This window comes from Papaver somniferum, chromosome 2 (assembly GCF_003573695.1).
Source record: "Papaver somniferum cultivar HN1 chromosome 2, ASM357369v1, whole genome shotgun sequence".
Lineage (NCBI taxonomy): Eukaryota > Viridiplantae > Streptophyta > Magnoliopsida > Ranunculales > Papaveraceae > Papaver > Papaver somniferum.
This window is the reverse complement of record NC_039359.1, coordinates 114,438,559-114,456,201: the sequence shown is the minus strand read 5'-3', so window position 1 is coordinate 114,456,201 and position 17,643 is coordinate 114,438,559. Positions and strand designations below refer to the sequence as shown.

The 17,643-nt window shown below is 34.5% G+C and overlaps 1 protein-coding gene across 1 annotated transcript; it reads left to right on the top strand.

The window, feature by feature from the left end:
• The first annotated feature begins 4,617 nt into the window (after positions 1-4,617).
• LOC113351781 (probable F-box protein At4g22030) lies at positions 4,618-5,962 on the top strand. The gene has a single exon (XM_026595715.1). It carries the CDS (start codon positions 4,618-4,620, stop codon positions 5,890-5,892), a length of 1,275 nt encoding a protein of 424 aa, XP_026451500.1. The 3' UTR covers positions 5,893-5,962.
• The last annotated feature ends 11,681 nt before the right edge of the window (positions 5,963-17,643 follow it).

The window sequence follows — 17,643 nt, the reverse complement described above, 5'->3', positions numbered from 1 at the left end:
AGATTGAGATTCTCAAGTCCTTTGGTAAGATAATCGTTTAAAAAGGAATTAAGGTGTTCTAAAAGAATTTCCTCGTCAAGAAAGTTAGATGCCTCATCGTAAAGATTATAAATTTCTGCGAATATAGAAAAGTAAGAAGTGCAAATTATATTACATAAAGCAAGGAGAATGAGAAAGTCAAAAATCACGTACCAATAAGTTCATCATTCCTTTCTCGAACTTGGCGAATCAATTCAGAGTTGGTAGAATTTTCAGCTTTAAGTTAGGTATTTTCTCTCCTCAGCTTGAGAAGTTTCCTTTGGTAATATGAGGAAACCACATAAGATAGGAGAGATACCTGCGAAAATACAAGGAAAACATTATGTAATAAAAAGAAAGAACAAAAATAATATTAAAGAAAGTGCGAAGATGTGAACATTACCATATAACCAAGTGCATATTGGAAACTTGGGTTAATTACAGAAGCAGCTCCACGAAGAGATGGATTATCCAAAATGAGAGCATCACAGACTTTAGAGACCATTCCAAAAGTGCGTTGTAGTTCATCATCATTAATAGCCGACATTGTATCAGAGAAAAGGGTGGATAAATCTTTCATGGAAGAGGAGATCGATGGATCTTCAGAAGAAAGAATATCATCATCGTCGGATTCTTGACTTGAAGAAGGATAAAATTCTTTACGCTTCTTGGAAAGATTCGAAGAAGAAGTTTTAGATGAAGATTTAGACACGGGTTTCTTGGGTTGATTCTTAGCTTTACCCAAAGTCTTAACACCCGAAGTTTCAACCTGCGCGAATAACCAAGATAAGGAACAGAGGCAACAATACTGTTAAAATTAGAGAAAGAATGTTCCTTACTTCGATATTCTGCGACGATGACACATCGTGCGAAGTCTTGGCCCTCTTAGTAATATTCTTTGGCTTAAAAACCTGGAATTGGAGGAGTAGGAAAATAAGAATAAAGAAAATAAAGTTACGCGAAATTTAGAATACTTCTGCGAAGATCTCATACCGCTTTATTATTCTCATCTTCGGACAGAGCCAACTTCCAAGGCTGATAAGAAGAAAATTTCTCAGGCAGGGGAAGATCGCAACCATCATCAACTTTTCCAAATACATAAGGACCTTCTAAGATTACAGGACAATTAAGCCAACATGTATCATTAGATCTGCGAGCAGTACTATTGGATTTTTCGTTCCAATCTACATCTCGCATAATCTTTTCGTCTTCAGAAATGCCATCTTTTCTTCTTTAGCGAATGGCCCACTTGGTTGATTCGTTCTTCATGATCGCAACATAGTAGTGTTTGAAGAAATTATCAAGAGTATAATCAACAAGGTCGATAGCTTTATCACGAAAAAATTCATTTCGCACCTCATAAGAATAAGAATTTCCTAATCCTGCTGCGCGCCGCGAATATTCCAAAGATATTCTAATAGTATCACCACTCAGCTGAAATATTCCCCGTGCTAATCGATCATCAGCCAGAATTTCGTAAAATAAGGGGATTTCTGGATTATACAATGGGATAGGAAGATTATTCAGAAGTTGTCCTAATGATACGATAATCTTCTGGTTAGTCCATTGTTCGGAATTGATTAACTCAAGATTGAGTTTGTATGAATAATCAGATTCAGAAGGAAGGGAAAGCGAATAACCTCTGGTGTTAAGTTCTTTCTTGAGTTTGGTGAATTCTATCTCCATATTTTTACCAGCAGGAGCCATTATAAGAATGGGAATGACGGGTTTATAAGTAAAAAAAAAATCTTGATCAAGATCAAATCAGTAAGGTTATGATCAAATCAGTAAGGTTATAATCAAACCAGTGAAATTGAGATTAAGTTACAAGGAAAAGAGGGAAAAACGTGGAGAATGATAAAGGAGATGGGGAAGAGGTAATGGACTGTAAAAAAAAAGATGATGAAGAAAATTGCAGTAACAGGTGAAAAGAAAGAAGAAGTAAAAAGAAGAAGATGAAGGAAGATATATAAGAAAACTTATTCTAGTTTTCCGAGATTTAATTATCTCATTTAATGCGAAGAATGAATGGATATGAAGAAGCGGTTATGAAGACGTGTCAGATAATGAGTGGTCAAGAAGACACGCGTAAATTAGGAAAGCTCAAATTCCGGAAGTATGTCGGCAAAGCAGAATATGAAAAGTTGAACATGTGTGATACTATAGGATGGAGATTTCTCATATCGCTCACTCTATAAAGAGAACGAAATGAGAAGAGGCAAAATGTAGGAGTGAAATATCGCATATTCATTATGTATGCGAAGTAAAGGTCATTTAATATAAGCGAAGATCATCGCACATAGTGAAATTGAGATGACGTATTTGATGATGTCAGCAAAGTCACGGGTAAAGTGTGAAGATCTGTGGGAAGTGTAAAGTGTGCGAAGTTGAGCGAATGTACATGAGCGATTGTAACGCACATCGATTCCAAAAATAGGGGATCTATTAGCTGTCATCCACTATGTAGTATCCTATATAAAGGGAAGGGATATCATGTAATGAGAGAGATCTCTTGGAATGTGTTAGAAAAGAAGTTAGGAGAGAGAAAGTTTATTTGGAGAACAAGTTAAGCCTTTGTATTATCTTGTACTCAATTTAAGATCTTAATGAGTAAATGAATGATTTTCATCATGATTTCTTAGTGGAATGTTTAGATTCTTGTATGGATGTGGTTGTAGGATTTCCTGCAATTACAATCGGTTCGCAAAGTGGGTAGATGAATAATTATGGTTATTTTGTGTATGTCTACTATGCTTATGTTCTTTCCAGTTTTATTTGAGCAGTTTTCTTCTACATCTTAGAATAATCTATTAATCTTCTTTTCTTGTTTTTACTATGGATTGGTTGCTGAGGGTAGCCATGACTAGTGTGTTCAATATATGGCTAAGTTGATCTCATTTGGTATGGAGAATCAGAAAGACTTTATTGTTTCCTGCAATAAAGAAGGAATAATATGTGCTTGTTGGCTGTTATCTTGTATTAATACAGGAAGACTATTGTCTCAGGACAAAAGTCAAGAAGGATTAGCCGTCCTTACAATTGAGTTATCTTGGATTATACAACCAATTTTGGGATTATGAAGCATATAAACATGTTAAAAATGAAATAGTTGATGTCGCTAGAATTGGTTGTCAGTCCTCAGATGTTTTTGCATTGTTTAGAAATAGTCCTAAATCTGTGAGGCCTTAACCAAGTGATCCTGTCCGGAAACAATAAGCTAATGTATGTTAAACATGTTCAATGTATTGTGCAAGTGATCCCGAAAGAAGAAAAGAGCATTTTGAGAACAAATTAAGCTCGATTCAGATATAGCTCAGATCATTTAAAACAATGGTCTGATTAGTATCTAACGTGGAGTCGTGGACTCGTAGCCTCAACCACCGGTAGTCACACAGACCAACTTGCGTACAAAATGTTATTTAATGAGATGCCACTGGCCCTTTCCTCTTACAAAAATGCTTAATTTGTTTAGTCTGGAAAAACACCCAGCCATCCACCAAGTTTCCTTTTGCGGAAACTTTTGATATGGACCCTGCTTATCAATTATCCACTCTCTCTGAGCTCTATACTTGGGAGAGATTTCGATGGCTTTACTTTGTGCATGTTTCCTTAAGGGGGAAGGAGACAGGAATGCACAGAAAGCTCCGACGGCATTTACTATTCAAATGTTGTGGCTATAATTTTCGCTTAACTCAAAAAGCCTTGTTTCAACTTGTTTAGAATCTAGATATAGACCTGTCTGCTTATCCTAACCAGCAGCCCGCCAACCCCATTAACTTTTATCTTTAAAAGTTACAACCTATAGTATAACGGCCAGTGGCTTCTGCGTTATTGGAAAAGAATATTAACAACTCTATTTTCGGTAAGTTCAAAATATCCAACAAATATCCAAAACAAAAAACACAAAATTGGTTAAAAAAATCAAAATCAATAATTTCTGGGTGAAAATGACATTTAGATTTTGATACTGTTTTAAATGGACAAAAATGTAAAAACAGCCATGATGTAAACAGTTTCATCCTACCCATTTTCAAATACTTTTTCTTATTTTTAATTTACATCAGGATGCATCCAGTTTCATCCTTACTATTTTTTAAATTTAAGACAGGATGAATCCAGTTTCATCCTTACTATTTTTTTGGTGTCCATTTTACCCATACTAATTTTTACTCGTTCATTTGAATCATGTTTTAAAACTATTTAGACAAATAACTCATTTTTCGAACAAAAAAAAAATGCCATGTTCCTCCAAAGTCGTTGGTTATGCCCAAAACCTGAACAAGGAAAATAAAAAAACCATGTCTTATTGTTTCTTGATTCAAGGGTTTTTACCCGTCTTCATTGAAAGTCACCAATACAACAATTCCAAATGAAGAAACTGTCTACTAAGAACCAGATCAAATTGTTGAACAATACCGAGTCTGTTAAAAGTCAAGAGTCAAAACTCTCTATTCTTGACCATCATCATCTCGGCCTATAAATGACCATATCTAATCTCATTCAATTCCAAGCACTACCGCAAAATCCCACCAACATCCATAGTAAGAATAACGACAAAACCACTAAATTATTTCATATACAAACTTGAGCATTCTATATATGGCAGTTCTTACAGCCTTAAATCTATTGTGTTCCTATTCATCGATTTCCAAGCCAAGAAATGGCGTCAGTGCCATCCTCCGAGTCCCAAAATTTCCAGCACTTTCTCATTTGTCTCTTCCTACACTACCTACAAATGAACCCACAACCATTAGCTTTAAAGAAGTTACGAAGACAAGTGCTAATAGCCCTAAAGATCGTAGTGGTGATACTAGTCCGAGAACAGTGGCTGCCGAGCTATATATGATCATGGAAGTTGTTGCTGAAAGAATAGAGATGCATAAAAATATTGGAGAACAAAGAAACAATTGGAATACCCTTCTTTTGAACTCCATTAATGCAATCACTATCGCTGCTGCAACTATGTCAGGACTTGCATCAACTGGTGTCATCGGATCTTCGTCATCCCTTTTGGCTCTTAAACTATCATCTACTTTATTATATTCAGCAGCAACAGGGATGATGGTAGTGATGAACACAATTCAACCTTCACAACTTGCAGAAGAACAACGAAATGCAACAAGATTGTTCAAACAACTTCACGAACAGATCAAAACCAAACTTTCTCTATCTTCTAGTAAACCTATTGCTCAAATGGATGTCAAACAAGCAATGGGAAACATTTTGGCTCTTGATAAAGCTTACCCACTTCCACTGCTTGGAGGTGTAATGATTGAAAAATTCCCAAAGAAGGCCGAACCAGCAATTTGGTGGCCACAACGGAAACAAGACCAAGAAGAAAAACAGTTCACTAATGGTATAGTAGAGATGAACGGCTGGAGTAATAAGCTTGAGAGGGAAATGAGAGACATAGTCGAAGCATTAAAGAGTAGAGATACTGAAGAATACGTTAGATTAAGTAACATGGTCTTAAAAATCAATAAGATTTTAGCTATTTCAGGTCCATTGCTAACAGGTATCGGTGCAATAGGTTCAGCTTTCATTGGCTCGCCTTCTCAGGGATCAACAGCCGTGTTTTGTGGCGTCCTTGCTGGAGCATTGTCCACCCTTGTAAATACATTGGAACATGGTGGACAAGTAGGAATGGTGTTAGAAATGTATAAAGCTTCTGCTGGTTCATTCCAATTACTAGAAGAGACGATAGATTCTACATTGGAAGAAAAAGAAGTTGAAAAAAGAGAGAACGGAGAAATATTTGAAATGATGGTGGCTTTAAAGCTGGGGAGAAGTTTATCTGATCTCAGAAACTTTGCGGCTAGGTCTTCATCTTCAAGAGATGAGCAACCAAAAGAATTTGCTAGCAAGCTCTTCTGATGTTACTTGATGTTGGTCTCTTCTTGCTGTTCATATCAATTGTATAGTACAATATTTAGATTCTTTTTAATATGCCAAAATGTCCAGTATCTTCAAAACGTGTATCCTCATTGTATTCATATTGTTTTCAAGAATTAGTTGTTCCATAATTAATCATTGTACAATCTCAAAATGAATAATACACCATATGTTTAACAACGCCGCGAGGCTGCTTTTCTTTGAAGGGTTATAGTTATATGCTACTAATTATTTTTTGATAAAGAATTACATGCTACTAATTAAACCCTTTTTGCTAAGAAAAACACCATGGGATTAACAAAGATAAGAGTTACAAACATCGTTCAAGTTTTCCTTCCTAACAAGAGATCTGAGAAAAGTAGGATAGGAGACTCAAAGACCCCTAAGACTTATTTTTCTATCCCGACGTGCAAGCCGGTTTACTAGAAGGTTTTTCACACGTTTAATATACATAATTTTAGAAGACACAGAGCTAGAAAATAAATTCCGACACTGATCAAGAAGGTCGCAACTTCTCCAATCAATGCTTGAACAGCCTCCATTTACAAAATCCACTAATTAGAGACAATCACTAATGAAAACAACTTTGACAAGATTCATCTTTTCTGCCCAAGAGAACGCCAAAATAAGAGCAGCAACTTCAACAACCACTGCATCTTGCATCAAGCCAAAGTCCGAGCGTGAACCTCTTATGTTTCCTGCGGTATCACACCAAATAAGACCCAAACCCATTTTAAAATGTTTATAAGAACCATCATCAAAGATAAAATGATCAACTTCATCTATAGGGATCTTGAAATCCCTGGATAAACTAACAGAGCATAACTTAGGAGAAATATAAGAGTTAATCATTTTCTTGGTTGCCATTATGACCTTGTTCAGATCAATCGGAGTATTTCTAAAGAGCACATCACATCTTAACTTCCGGATAGACCACATAACAATAGCACCTATACTAGGCCAAGAAACTTTAAAGGAGAAATACCAAGTGCAGAATTATGCCAATACAGAAAAATATCATCCAACCCATCAAAATCTGTAAGAACCAAATGATGAAGAGAGAGTCCAAACCAAATATGGAAAGAAACAAAACAATTCACAAGCAGGTGCATAACTGTTTCTTCACCACTATGACAAAGAGGGCAAGTAATATCCACATAAGGGTTATAAAGATGAAGCAAGGAGTTACCAGGAATCATCTGAGTAAAAAAATTCTATAAAAAGTACTTAATTTTTGGCAGACAATCAACATCCCAGATCTTTCTCCAAAAAGCTGATTCTTCAAAGGAACTAAAATCATTCATATAGACTTTGTAAGCTGATTTAATTGTAAACTTACCATTTCTTGTATGAGCCCACATTAACTTGTCACTATCATTGAGGTTTAACCTAATATAAGATCTTTAACAAAGATATAATTACTATCATTAGGATTATAAGAAACATGAGGAGTACTATAACCTGGAATCCAAGAAGAACTCGAGATTCTTGTGGACTCCCCATTATTAATTTTTACCATTGAATTACCTCTATTGAAGTGTAAACCATTCACTATACCTTTCCAGATCCATGAAGAAGTGTCAGCGGCTTTATCAATTTCAAGTAAGTTCTGATTAGGGAAATATTTGTCTTTTAAGAAAATTGTTAGCATGATATTCAGATTATTCATAACTCTCCAACCAAGTTTACAGATGAAAACTCTATTAGTAACAAAAGTTCTCTTGATACCTAAACCACCACTCAATTTAGATTTACCTATATCACCTCAAGACCAAAAATAAGCAGCATTTTCAGGATTCTTTTTAGACCACCAGAAAGTTCTTTGTATGGAATTTATTCTAGAAGTAACAGTTTTCGGCAGTGGAAAGCAAGCCATATGATAAACCGCTAAACTAGAAAGAACATGTTTTGTAACCACAGTTCTACCAACGTCATTTAAATTTGACTTCTTTGAAGAAATTAATCTAGAATAAAAATTCCCAATGAGAAAGTCAAAAGATTTAGTTTTATCTTTTCCTATAAATAGAGAAGTGCCAAGATATTTTTCAGAACTACTAAGAAATTTCATTTTCAGAGTGCTACGTAATAATTTAATATGCATATGATGCATCTTACCACTGGTGATGAAACCCGACTTATCGAAATTGATAGCCTGACCAGATTCTTTTGCAAAAACATTAATAACCTTTATCAGATTTCTAGCATGGGTAATCGAAGCTTTAGAAAACAACATACAATCATCCGCAAAAAATAAATGCGAGATAGAAGGACCGTTCTTCTTAAACTTAAATCCCTGAATCAGTTTGTCTTCTTCAGCTTTTAAAATCATCTGAGAAAGGACTTCCATGCATTATAAAAATGTATGGTGACAGACAATGACCCTGTGTAATGCCCCTAGAAGGAAAGAATGTCTCACCCGGAGAGCCATTAATCAAGACTGAATAAGAAACTGTAGTAATACATCGAAAGATCAGTTGGCACCAAACTTCTGAAAAACCAAGCTTCTTAAAGACTGCTAGAATAAAAGGCCATTCTAGCATATCAAACGCCTTAGAAAGGTCCAACTTAATAGCTAAATGACCATTTTTAGAGTTTTTCTTTTTCTTCTTAAAAGCATGAAGAATTTCATGAGTGATAACTATATTATCATGAATCTGCCGATTTGCAACAAAAGCAGATTGAAAAAGCGAAATTAAAGAATCCAAAATAGGTTTCAAACGATTAGTTAAAATTTTTGAAATAATTTTATAAATCGAATTAGATAAACTAATAGGCCTGAAATCATGAGGGGAAGTAGGATTTTTTATTTTGGGAATTAAAGTAATAAAGGTGAAATTAGTTTGTCTAAGGAGAAACTTATTTCTGAAAAAACTCTGGACATGAGACACTACTTCAGCATGAACAATAACCCAATTGTCCTTATGGTGAGTTTGGATGTAGAATTTTAAAGGTGGAATTTATGGGTCCAGGGAATTTGGTAGAATTACGTTTCTCTTTCTATATTTGGTTGCCCGAATCCTTCGAATCACGTTTCCTATGGGATTCAGTTTTCCAGAAAATCCTCCATATGGAGTCCGACCCCCCCCCCCTAAGATTTGTTGGGAAACTTATTAAGGGATTTATGGACCCATTTTTTTTTAACTTTGAGTCCCATATATATATGCAATTTTAACATTTGAGGGTAATGCCAAACGGTATAAAGACTTTAATACAAGAAAACCTTATAAATCCTAGGAATTTTTATTGAGTTACCAAACACACAAGAAATTTACATGAATCACAGAATTTATAATCCCATGGGATTATAAATTCTTGGAAATGGTGAATTCTGCAAACAAACCCACCGTTAAAGAAACCAGCTTGAAAACCATCCGGGCCTGGAGAGCTCCAAGAAGCCATATTGCAAATGGTATTCTTGATTTCACTAATCGAAGGAATGGCAATTAAGGTAGAGTTAATTTCATCAGAAATAATTGGTTTAACATACCTTAAAGCCTCTTCTATATCACCGTTTCCAGGATTGGATGAAGTATAGATCTTCTTAAAATGTTTCGAAATCACATCTGCAACCTGCTCTCTATTTTCTAACCAGTTTCCTTGATCATCTGTAATAGTGTGTATTGTATTGTACATGTTCTGAGTTTAACAGTATTTTATGAAAGAAATGGGTATTTCTATCATATTTAGTAAAATAATTTATTCTAGATTTTTGTATGTAAAAACAGTGTTCAGTTTCATACCAGTAGTCCAATTGTCTAGAGTAGTTCAAGATATATTCACCAATCTGAGGAGAATAAGGTAAACCTTGAAGTTTTTTCAATTTCAGTATTCAATCTTCCTATAGTATTTTAATGTGTCCAAAAGAATTAATATTCTATTTAATTAACTCCTACTTCACATTTTTGAGTTTATTGACCACAACAAAACCAGTGGATCCTTTCATACTAATTGACCAAGACTTATTAAGGATTTCTTTGAACTCGGGATTAAGCTGCCAACGCTTAAAAATTTTATAAGGAATGTTGATGTTCCTTTCCCAGTGAAAGCACTTAACCATGATGGGACTATGATCAGAATAAATTCTTCCTAAATTAGTGACTCTAGTTTGAGGAAGAGCAGACACTCATTTATCGTTCATAAATCCCCTATCCAACTTTTCAAAAATCAACTAATGGGCTTTTGAATTTCCTATTGCACCATGTGAAAGGATTTACAAAAGAAACAATTTCATTCATATTCATCTTTAAAAGGTTTTCTTTAACAAAATTTGGGGGAAAGATTTGTTTGGATTTCCACCCTGTTTCTCAGAGGTATTTAAGATAAAGTTGAAATCTCCTACCAGTAACCAAGGATTATTGTTATTTTCATTCATACTACTAAGAAAGTTCCATTGATTTTTCTTACCAGCCAGATTTAAAGAGTCATAAATGAAAGACACTACACAATGTTTAATTGCAGGCGTAATATCACATAAGATATGTATCATGTTAAGAGAACAACCAAGCACTTCAATATTCGACTTTTCAAAGTAACCAAACGCAAGACCTCCAGATTTACCATTCGCAGGAATAATAGACCAAGAATCAAAGAGCAAGTTATGAGTATATTTTCTAACAACATCTTCATCAACCATAGTTTCTAATAAGCAAACACAATCTATTTTGTTTTTCCTAATCATATTAAACAAGTGCCTCCATTTTTTGTCATAACAACAACCATTAATGTTCCAACACAAAAATTTCATTTTTCAAAAAACCTGAAAAAGACTGTCGAGAAATCAATAAGGAAGAACAAAGTAAAAACTAAACAAGATAACAACAGATAAAAAAAAATTAAAGGAAGGAAGATAATAAAACAAAGCACGAAAGATTTAATGAGTTACTTACTAGGTCATGAGCCGAGGAGGGTTCAACATCCATAGAGTCAGAATCCATCATCGTGAGATCAATCTCTTTGTCATCATGAATTCCTCATCAGTGATTACCGATTCAGGAGGAAGAGAAGCTAAAGTAATAGGTTCCAAAACTAAAACATCTTTGTTGTCTACATTCTAATCAATATTATCCGAAAAGTCATTCTCAGAGTTGAGGTGCATAAAAAGTTCAGAGGAATAATGCACTTCCGAAGCAGAGTTAAAGAAGAAACTTGAAGAAGTTACAACAGTCTGAGAGAAGGACGAACATGAGGTAGACCAAAATACATTTGCATATGAAGAAGCATGACTAGAGGTCACACCCAAACTACCAGATTTAAACGAAATATCAGAAAGAGGAGAAAAATGAGGAACAGAAGACAAATGGGGCCATCGAGGAGTATGCATCATAGAGGAGGATGAAGAGAAAGAGTTAGAACCTAAGTATACTGATTCAAAAGCAGTTCTAGGACGTTTTCCTTTTCTATCATGCATAGACCCATCAAGACCAAAAGAAACATTATCAAAAGGAGAAATGTAACCTGAATTTCTTAAATGGGCATGGTGAGAAAGAAATGGAGATTGACTAGAATTATTAGGTTCCTTAATAGTCAGAGCTGATACTTCAGGCATAACAGAAGAAATACTAATAGGATATAAGGCCGAACCGCGGTTACCAAGAGACCCCGAAGGTTGAAGGCTGACAGAAAATGCATATGGCTTGGAGTGATCCATAGGGGAAGCAGAAACTTCAGCAGCTTTATCTAGTTCAGTAGACTTTGAGCACTCACCGACTTCTTGACAAACCACAACATTAGGAACGACAACATGTGTAGCTCGTGGGGTAGGTGCAGGCAAAGGTCGAACAAAAATCCTCATCTGAATTTCTTTACACTTTTCTTCATCATGAAATAGCACAAAACATTTCTTGTAGGCACGAAACGGGAGATTTGGATAAAAAGCCGTCATGTAATAAGTTCTCCTATTAGTGTTAAATACTACCTTTATTGTCATAGGAGATTTCAAAGGAACCATAAGCTTGGCTTCATATTGATTTCCAGCTGGAGTATCCACCGAAACAAAAGTACCAATATGGTTCAAAACCTCCCTTGCTTTTCCCTTGTTAATCAAATCTGTAGGAATAATGATTTGAACTGGCATTAAAGTAGTATCCCAAACCAATTCAAAAATAGATTCTAGATCACATAAAGGCTGAACAGCAAAGAGATGACCAAACAGTAAGGTAGGCCTAGCAGCATATGCCAATTCCTTATCTTGACTCTTCTTAAACATTACCACAAACAGATTCTGAAGACCTATGCGTTGGGCATAAGGTTTAGCCAACTTAAAATCAGCAGAATTGATAGTCCAAATTCTGTTAAGTTGATGCTTTACTGAGGTTTTATAATAAATTTTAGTATTATCACAAAGTAGCGCAGCAAATTTTTGAGGAAATTCCTCAACATCTTCATCTAAGTCTAAGACTCTAACTTGATGAGAAGCATAAGCCATTGCAGACACAAAGCAGCAAGAAATTTAAACTTTGCAGAAGAAAAGGATACTGAGGGGTATATGAAGATAAGGACCAAAATATATAATAGCTGCTTCTTGGAATTGTAAGATCATAAGTCTGCCATAATGAAATCGACATCACACTCAAATGTAGTTAGCCATTAATACAGGTAACTTAAAAGACTCATATATAGAGGATTAGACTGCAGATACAGAAGATCAATCTATCAGAAGAGAATAATTAAAGTAGATTGCCAAGTGTAAACATTAATCTGATTAAAACGCCCATTAACAGATAGAGCAATGTAGAGAAATTAAGAATATTCTTTCCTCCTAATTAAAAATTAAAAACTATGGAGAAATTAAAAGAAAACACATCTTTTAATGCAGGGGAGCAGTAGATTAACTCCAACAAGAAAACCCCCATGAGATTAAAGCCTAAAACCCTATTAACCTATCTTAATAAATCATCATGAAGAGTGGACTTAACATACACACAGCAAAACCATTCCTAAGGTAACACTTGATAGATAGAGAAGAATATTACTGAAATTGAATCAGATTGTATCAAATCTCTACTCTAAGTAGGATCTCAATCACCCTCAATATCATTCAAATGACTAATACTTGCAAATTTTTAATAGAACAAAAAAAAAACTAGAAAAACCATAGCGGACCAGAATGAAGCGATAGTGAAACCACAATTAAACCATACCCAATATCCAGTCAAAAATCCGTCTTCTCAGAAATCACTACTGTTCTCTTAATCCCATGATGATGCCTCTGAATCTCTATGATTGCACCACCATTAGCTCATGACCTAAAATGAAAACACACAAGAAAAAACTCACAAAACAATCAAAACAATACAGGAGCAGAGCAAATTTAATAGAAACCAACTAGAATATTTCAAAGAACATCATAAATTATAAACAAGATATATTGAAATTAAAAATCGATTGAAATTTTAAAAATTAGGGCTAACTCAGAAAGTAACTATTTGAAAAGATTAAACACAGAAAAAACAGAGCAAAAGCTATAATAGAGGATTGAGATTAGGAGGAGAACATAACTTATCCAGAAGATTGAAACTAGGAATCCATATTGAGCAAGAGAACGATGAAGAATTCTAAATTGACTAAAGTCAACATCGCCAGAAAAATCGCCCCTTCTTTGAGTATTTTAATATCCACAATACTTCAACAATCCTATAATTCAGAACGCGCAATTGGGGGATACTAACACTAATTGGGGGATAGAGGAAAAAGACAAAAACCGGATTTAAATAGTAAAGCAAGGTCACCCCCTATCCATGTATTTTAACTAATTCCTAATCTGCCCCTCACTAATCATGTTTAATGGTTAATTATAATTACTTAAGTTAATAGGTTCGTTTGATGATGATTAGTATAAATCATTAGCGTTGAATTTGTTGATGCAACAACATTAAATCAAGATATTTATGATCATGAAGCTTTAGGTGAAGAACCAACCCAGGAAAGTAAACAAGATGAACATACAAGTATTCCAATTACCCATGTATAGGTATTAATGTATTGAAATTTGATTTTTTTCATTGAATCCGCCATTGTTACGCCTGAAAAACTCAGTGCCGGCATGGTAAAAGTATTATCGAGCATGCCGGTAGTGGTGCCGGCATGGCCTATTCCCAAATGAACCATGCCGGTTTGAGGACAAAAACATACAAAAAAAATTTGTTTGAAATAGCAAGTATCGGCATGGTATTCATCCTGAATAACCATGTCGGAACTCAGTATCGACATGGTATTCATCCTGAATAACCATGTCGGAACTCAGTATCAGCATGGTCTTCATCCTAAATAACCATGCCGGCACTCAGTACTGGCATGGTCTTCATCCTAAATAACCATGCCGACACTCAGTATCGACATGGTCTTCATCCCTACCAAATGTAAAAAGAAAAAAAATTCAAAGTGAGGAGCCGGCAGAGAAGGAGAAGGGAGTGAGAAATGTTTTGAATTTAAAAGGGAGTAGGGTATTTTTATGTTTGATTTAGCTTTTATTGTTTTAAAGGGTAGTTTCATATTTTGCCCCCAAAAAACACCCTTTAACAAACACTATTGGTTGGGGGAAGTAATTTATATCTCCCAATCGCGCGTTCCTAATTAAACTACGGTAATCTATTAATAGTTTTTTAAATGGATAGACCTAACAGAATTGTACACTGATTAGGCCGACCGATCAGAGGGCCCGGAGAAAGGGAGTCCCTTTTATGACCTTTTTTTGTTTTTTTGTAAAATGAAGCCTCACACAAATTTCATCTAGAAGTTTTTGGTATCCATAGTTACTTTTTTGTCCCTCCCTTTTAGTTAATATAACTCTTCATGAATCCTATTTTTTCTGGGTATAATTGGCAACCAAACTAGAATATAACATATCTAAAAATCCGTGCCTTGAAATTTTACAAATTTTATCTCGTTGGAAAGCTTATAAAAAGATCTAAGCAATGAGTATAAACAATAATATCAAATTTGGTGTTTTTACGAAAATACGGAGGTGTTTATCCTTTTAAGCACAATTTTTGAAAATTGAAGTACATATCATTATACAACCACCACATTATGCATCCATATTTTGGTTTCTGCGTCAAGTAATTTTCCGTTGCAACTAATAAAACGATGTACTCCCTTCGTTTCAAAAAAAATTATACTTTTACTTTTCCAATTCTTCTCGGTCATCCCTCCCCACCGTGGCAGCGGTGTTCTAGTTATACTAGAAATGATAAATTTGGGCAAGGAATAACAAGCTTGGAATTATTTAGAGTCCTCCTCAACCTAATTAAAGCAACAAGAACATGACAAGCTAGCTACGATCTTAGTTATATATGATGCGAAGAATTTGTAATGAGAAATTTGTTGATTCATCCAGAAAACCCGACTAACTTTATTCTGTAGTCCAGCGCCAAAAACAATTAACCAGAGGTCCAAAAACATTTGAAAAGTTAAAATTACTTGGCTACCCTCACCACTCACATATAGACAGTTATATCTCATTCTTCTTCTTCTTTATTTTTTCAAACAAAATTCTTCATTGTTTTCATCTACAGACGAAAACTTCTTCCTTCTTCTCAATCAACGGCACCAACAACAAAATCAACCTAAAACCCATGCTTAATTATATCTAAAAATCGACCATTATAAGCAACAAAAACCAAAATCTCCAATCAATCTTCTTCAGCAAACCCAAACTCCATTTTCAGCAACCCTAACCGTTCTAATAATTTTCAATCTGAAAAATGGTTACCAAAAGGGAAATTAAACGAACAATTAGATAAGTAATTTTAGAAGAAACTCCTTCACCAGCAAAAACTAGAAGGACAACTGGCATTGATTCACCAACAACAAAAACTAAAGAAAAACCCCTGCAAATTGACCAACAACAAGAAATATGACAAAATATTCTGAATTTGTTACTCCTTCATCAACAAAAATGAATGAAAACGACGGTACTCCTTCACCATAAGCAAAAGGGAAGAAATCAAATGTAATCCTGAAAAAAGGTAAACATCTATTCAAATGATACTTAGACTACATACCAATATGTATTGTTGTAGATTTGCAAAATGTGGAAATTCTTTGCATGTGGAGGTTCTATTATGTTTTGATACTGTTATACACTACATATCAATATGTTGAATACTGTTTGATACTAGTACATATCAGTAGACACTACATACTGATATGTCTCAATACACTGTTAGATCGAATGGTATATACTGTCAAGTAGCAATATGTTTAATACTACTTATCAGTAGACAGTACATATTGATATGTTTAATATACTGTTAGATCGAATGGTATGTAGTATCAAGTAGCAATATGTTTGATACTACATATCAATATGTGTTAGATGTGTAGCTGTGCATATTGATATGTAGTGTCTATTCTTAGATACGATTGTAGGTAACTTGTACATATAAGTAGCAATATTCTTCTTAATCACATTATAGGTAACTTGTACATATATATAGTATTCTACTATCAAATACTTACACTTTTAATGCACCAATAGAAAAAACCAAAAAAAAAACACAGTAGTAGCTACTCATTTACCAAAAGCAAAAAGGGCGAGAAAAGCTGATACTCAGCAAAAGCAAAGGGGAAGAAAGAAATTGTCCTGAAAGTTGCTACTCCTTCACCAAAAGAAAGAAGGGAGAGAAAATATGATACTCCTTCACCAAAAGCAAAGAGTAAAAATCAAATGTACCCCTGAAAGAAGGTACAATTCTTAGCTATTGTTCTATATTTTATGATTACAAAGCATCACTACGTACTAATATATAGCTGGATACATGCAGTATGTGATGTTTGACATATTGATATTTTTATCTTGAGTAATTACCACTAATATATTAAATATGTAGTATTATAACTATATATTGATATGTTCAATAATTCCTGTTAAGTTTACATTTTGCTTAAGCGATGGAAATATGTAGCAGGTGCATATTGAAATGTAATGTAATGGTTTTAGATACTTGTTATTATGCAGGTAATAAGTATAAGAAAGTAGCTGGAAAACCAAGAAGTTTATACCAATCCGGTTTCAGGAGCTTGTATGGGCTTATGAAGAAGATTAAGGAGACAAAAAGACTTAAATTGATTGACTTGCAGTTGTAGCTGATCAGTGAAGCATCGTATAGGAACCTGTTCCTAGTGTTATGGTACACAAGTTTTAATTTAAAACATTGGTTGAAGAATGAAAAGCAGTCACCAAAATATTACGATGTTACAAGAGAGGTCGAGAGCCAAACAAGCATACATTTCACTTTGTAAGGCATGACATAACACATGAGCTGACATCTACACCAGAAGAAATGGGAATCACTTATGGGATGCCAAGAATGCCAAATAGGTAATATCAAGATTAAAACTTACATTAAAAAGTGGATGGCGTCAAACTGCATTCTTAAAAAGGATTTTTCCTAATGCACTGGAAAGTGGTGATAAAGTGACTAGGCCAATGATTGTGAAGGCAATCTTGAAAATCATTAAAAGAAAACAATTAATGTAAAAGTTGGTAAAAATTCTATGCAAATGGTGGGTGATGAATCAAATGAAGATTCTCAAGAATCTGAGGAAGACGAGGAAGATGCCAAAGATCTTGTTAGGCTTATCTGCATATTTATGTGCATTTCATTATTTTTCTAAACAAAAGGTGCATACGCTTTGACTGGAAAATACATTGGTTTCATTGATGTTCTTGAGAAAAAGCCAATAATATTTCATGGCCCGACCTTATTCATTCTTACTTAGAGCAAGAGCTGA

Coding starts and splice junctions, on each gene's coding strand:
- LOC113351781 (XM_026595715.1), top strand. CDS start 4,618: ATGGCAGTTCTTACAGCCTTAAATCTATTGTGTTCCTATTCATCGATT.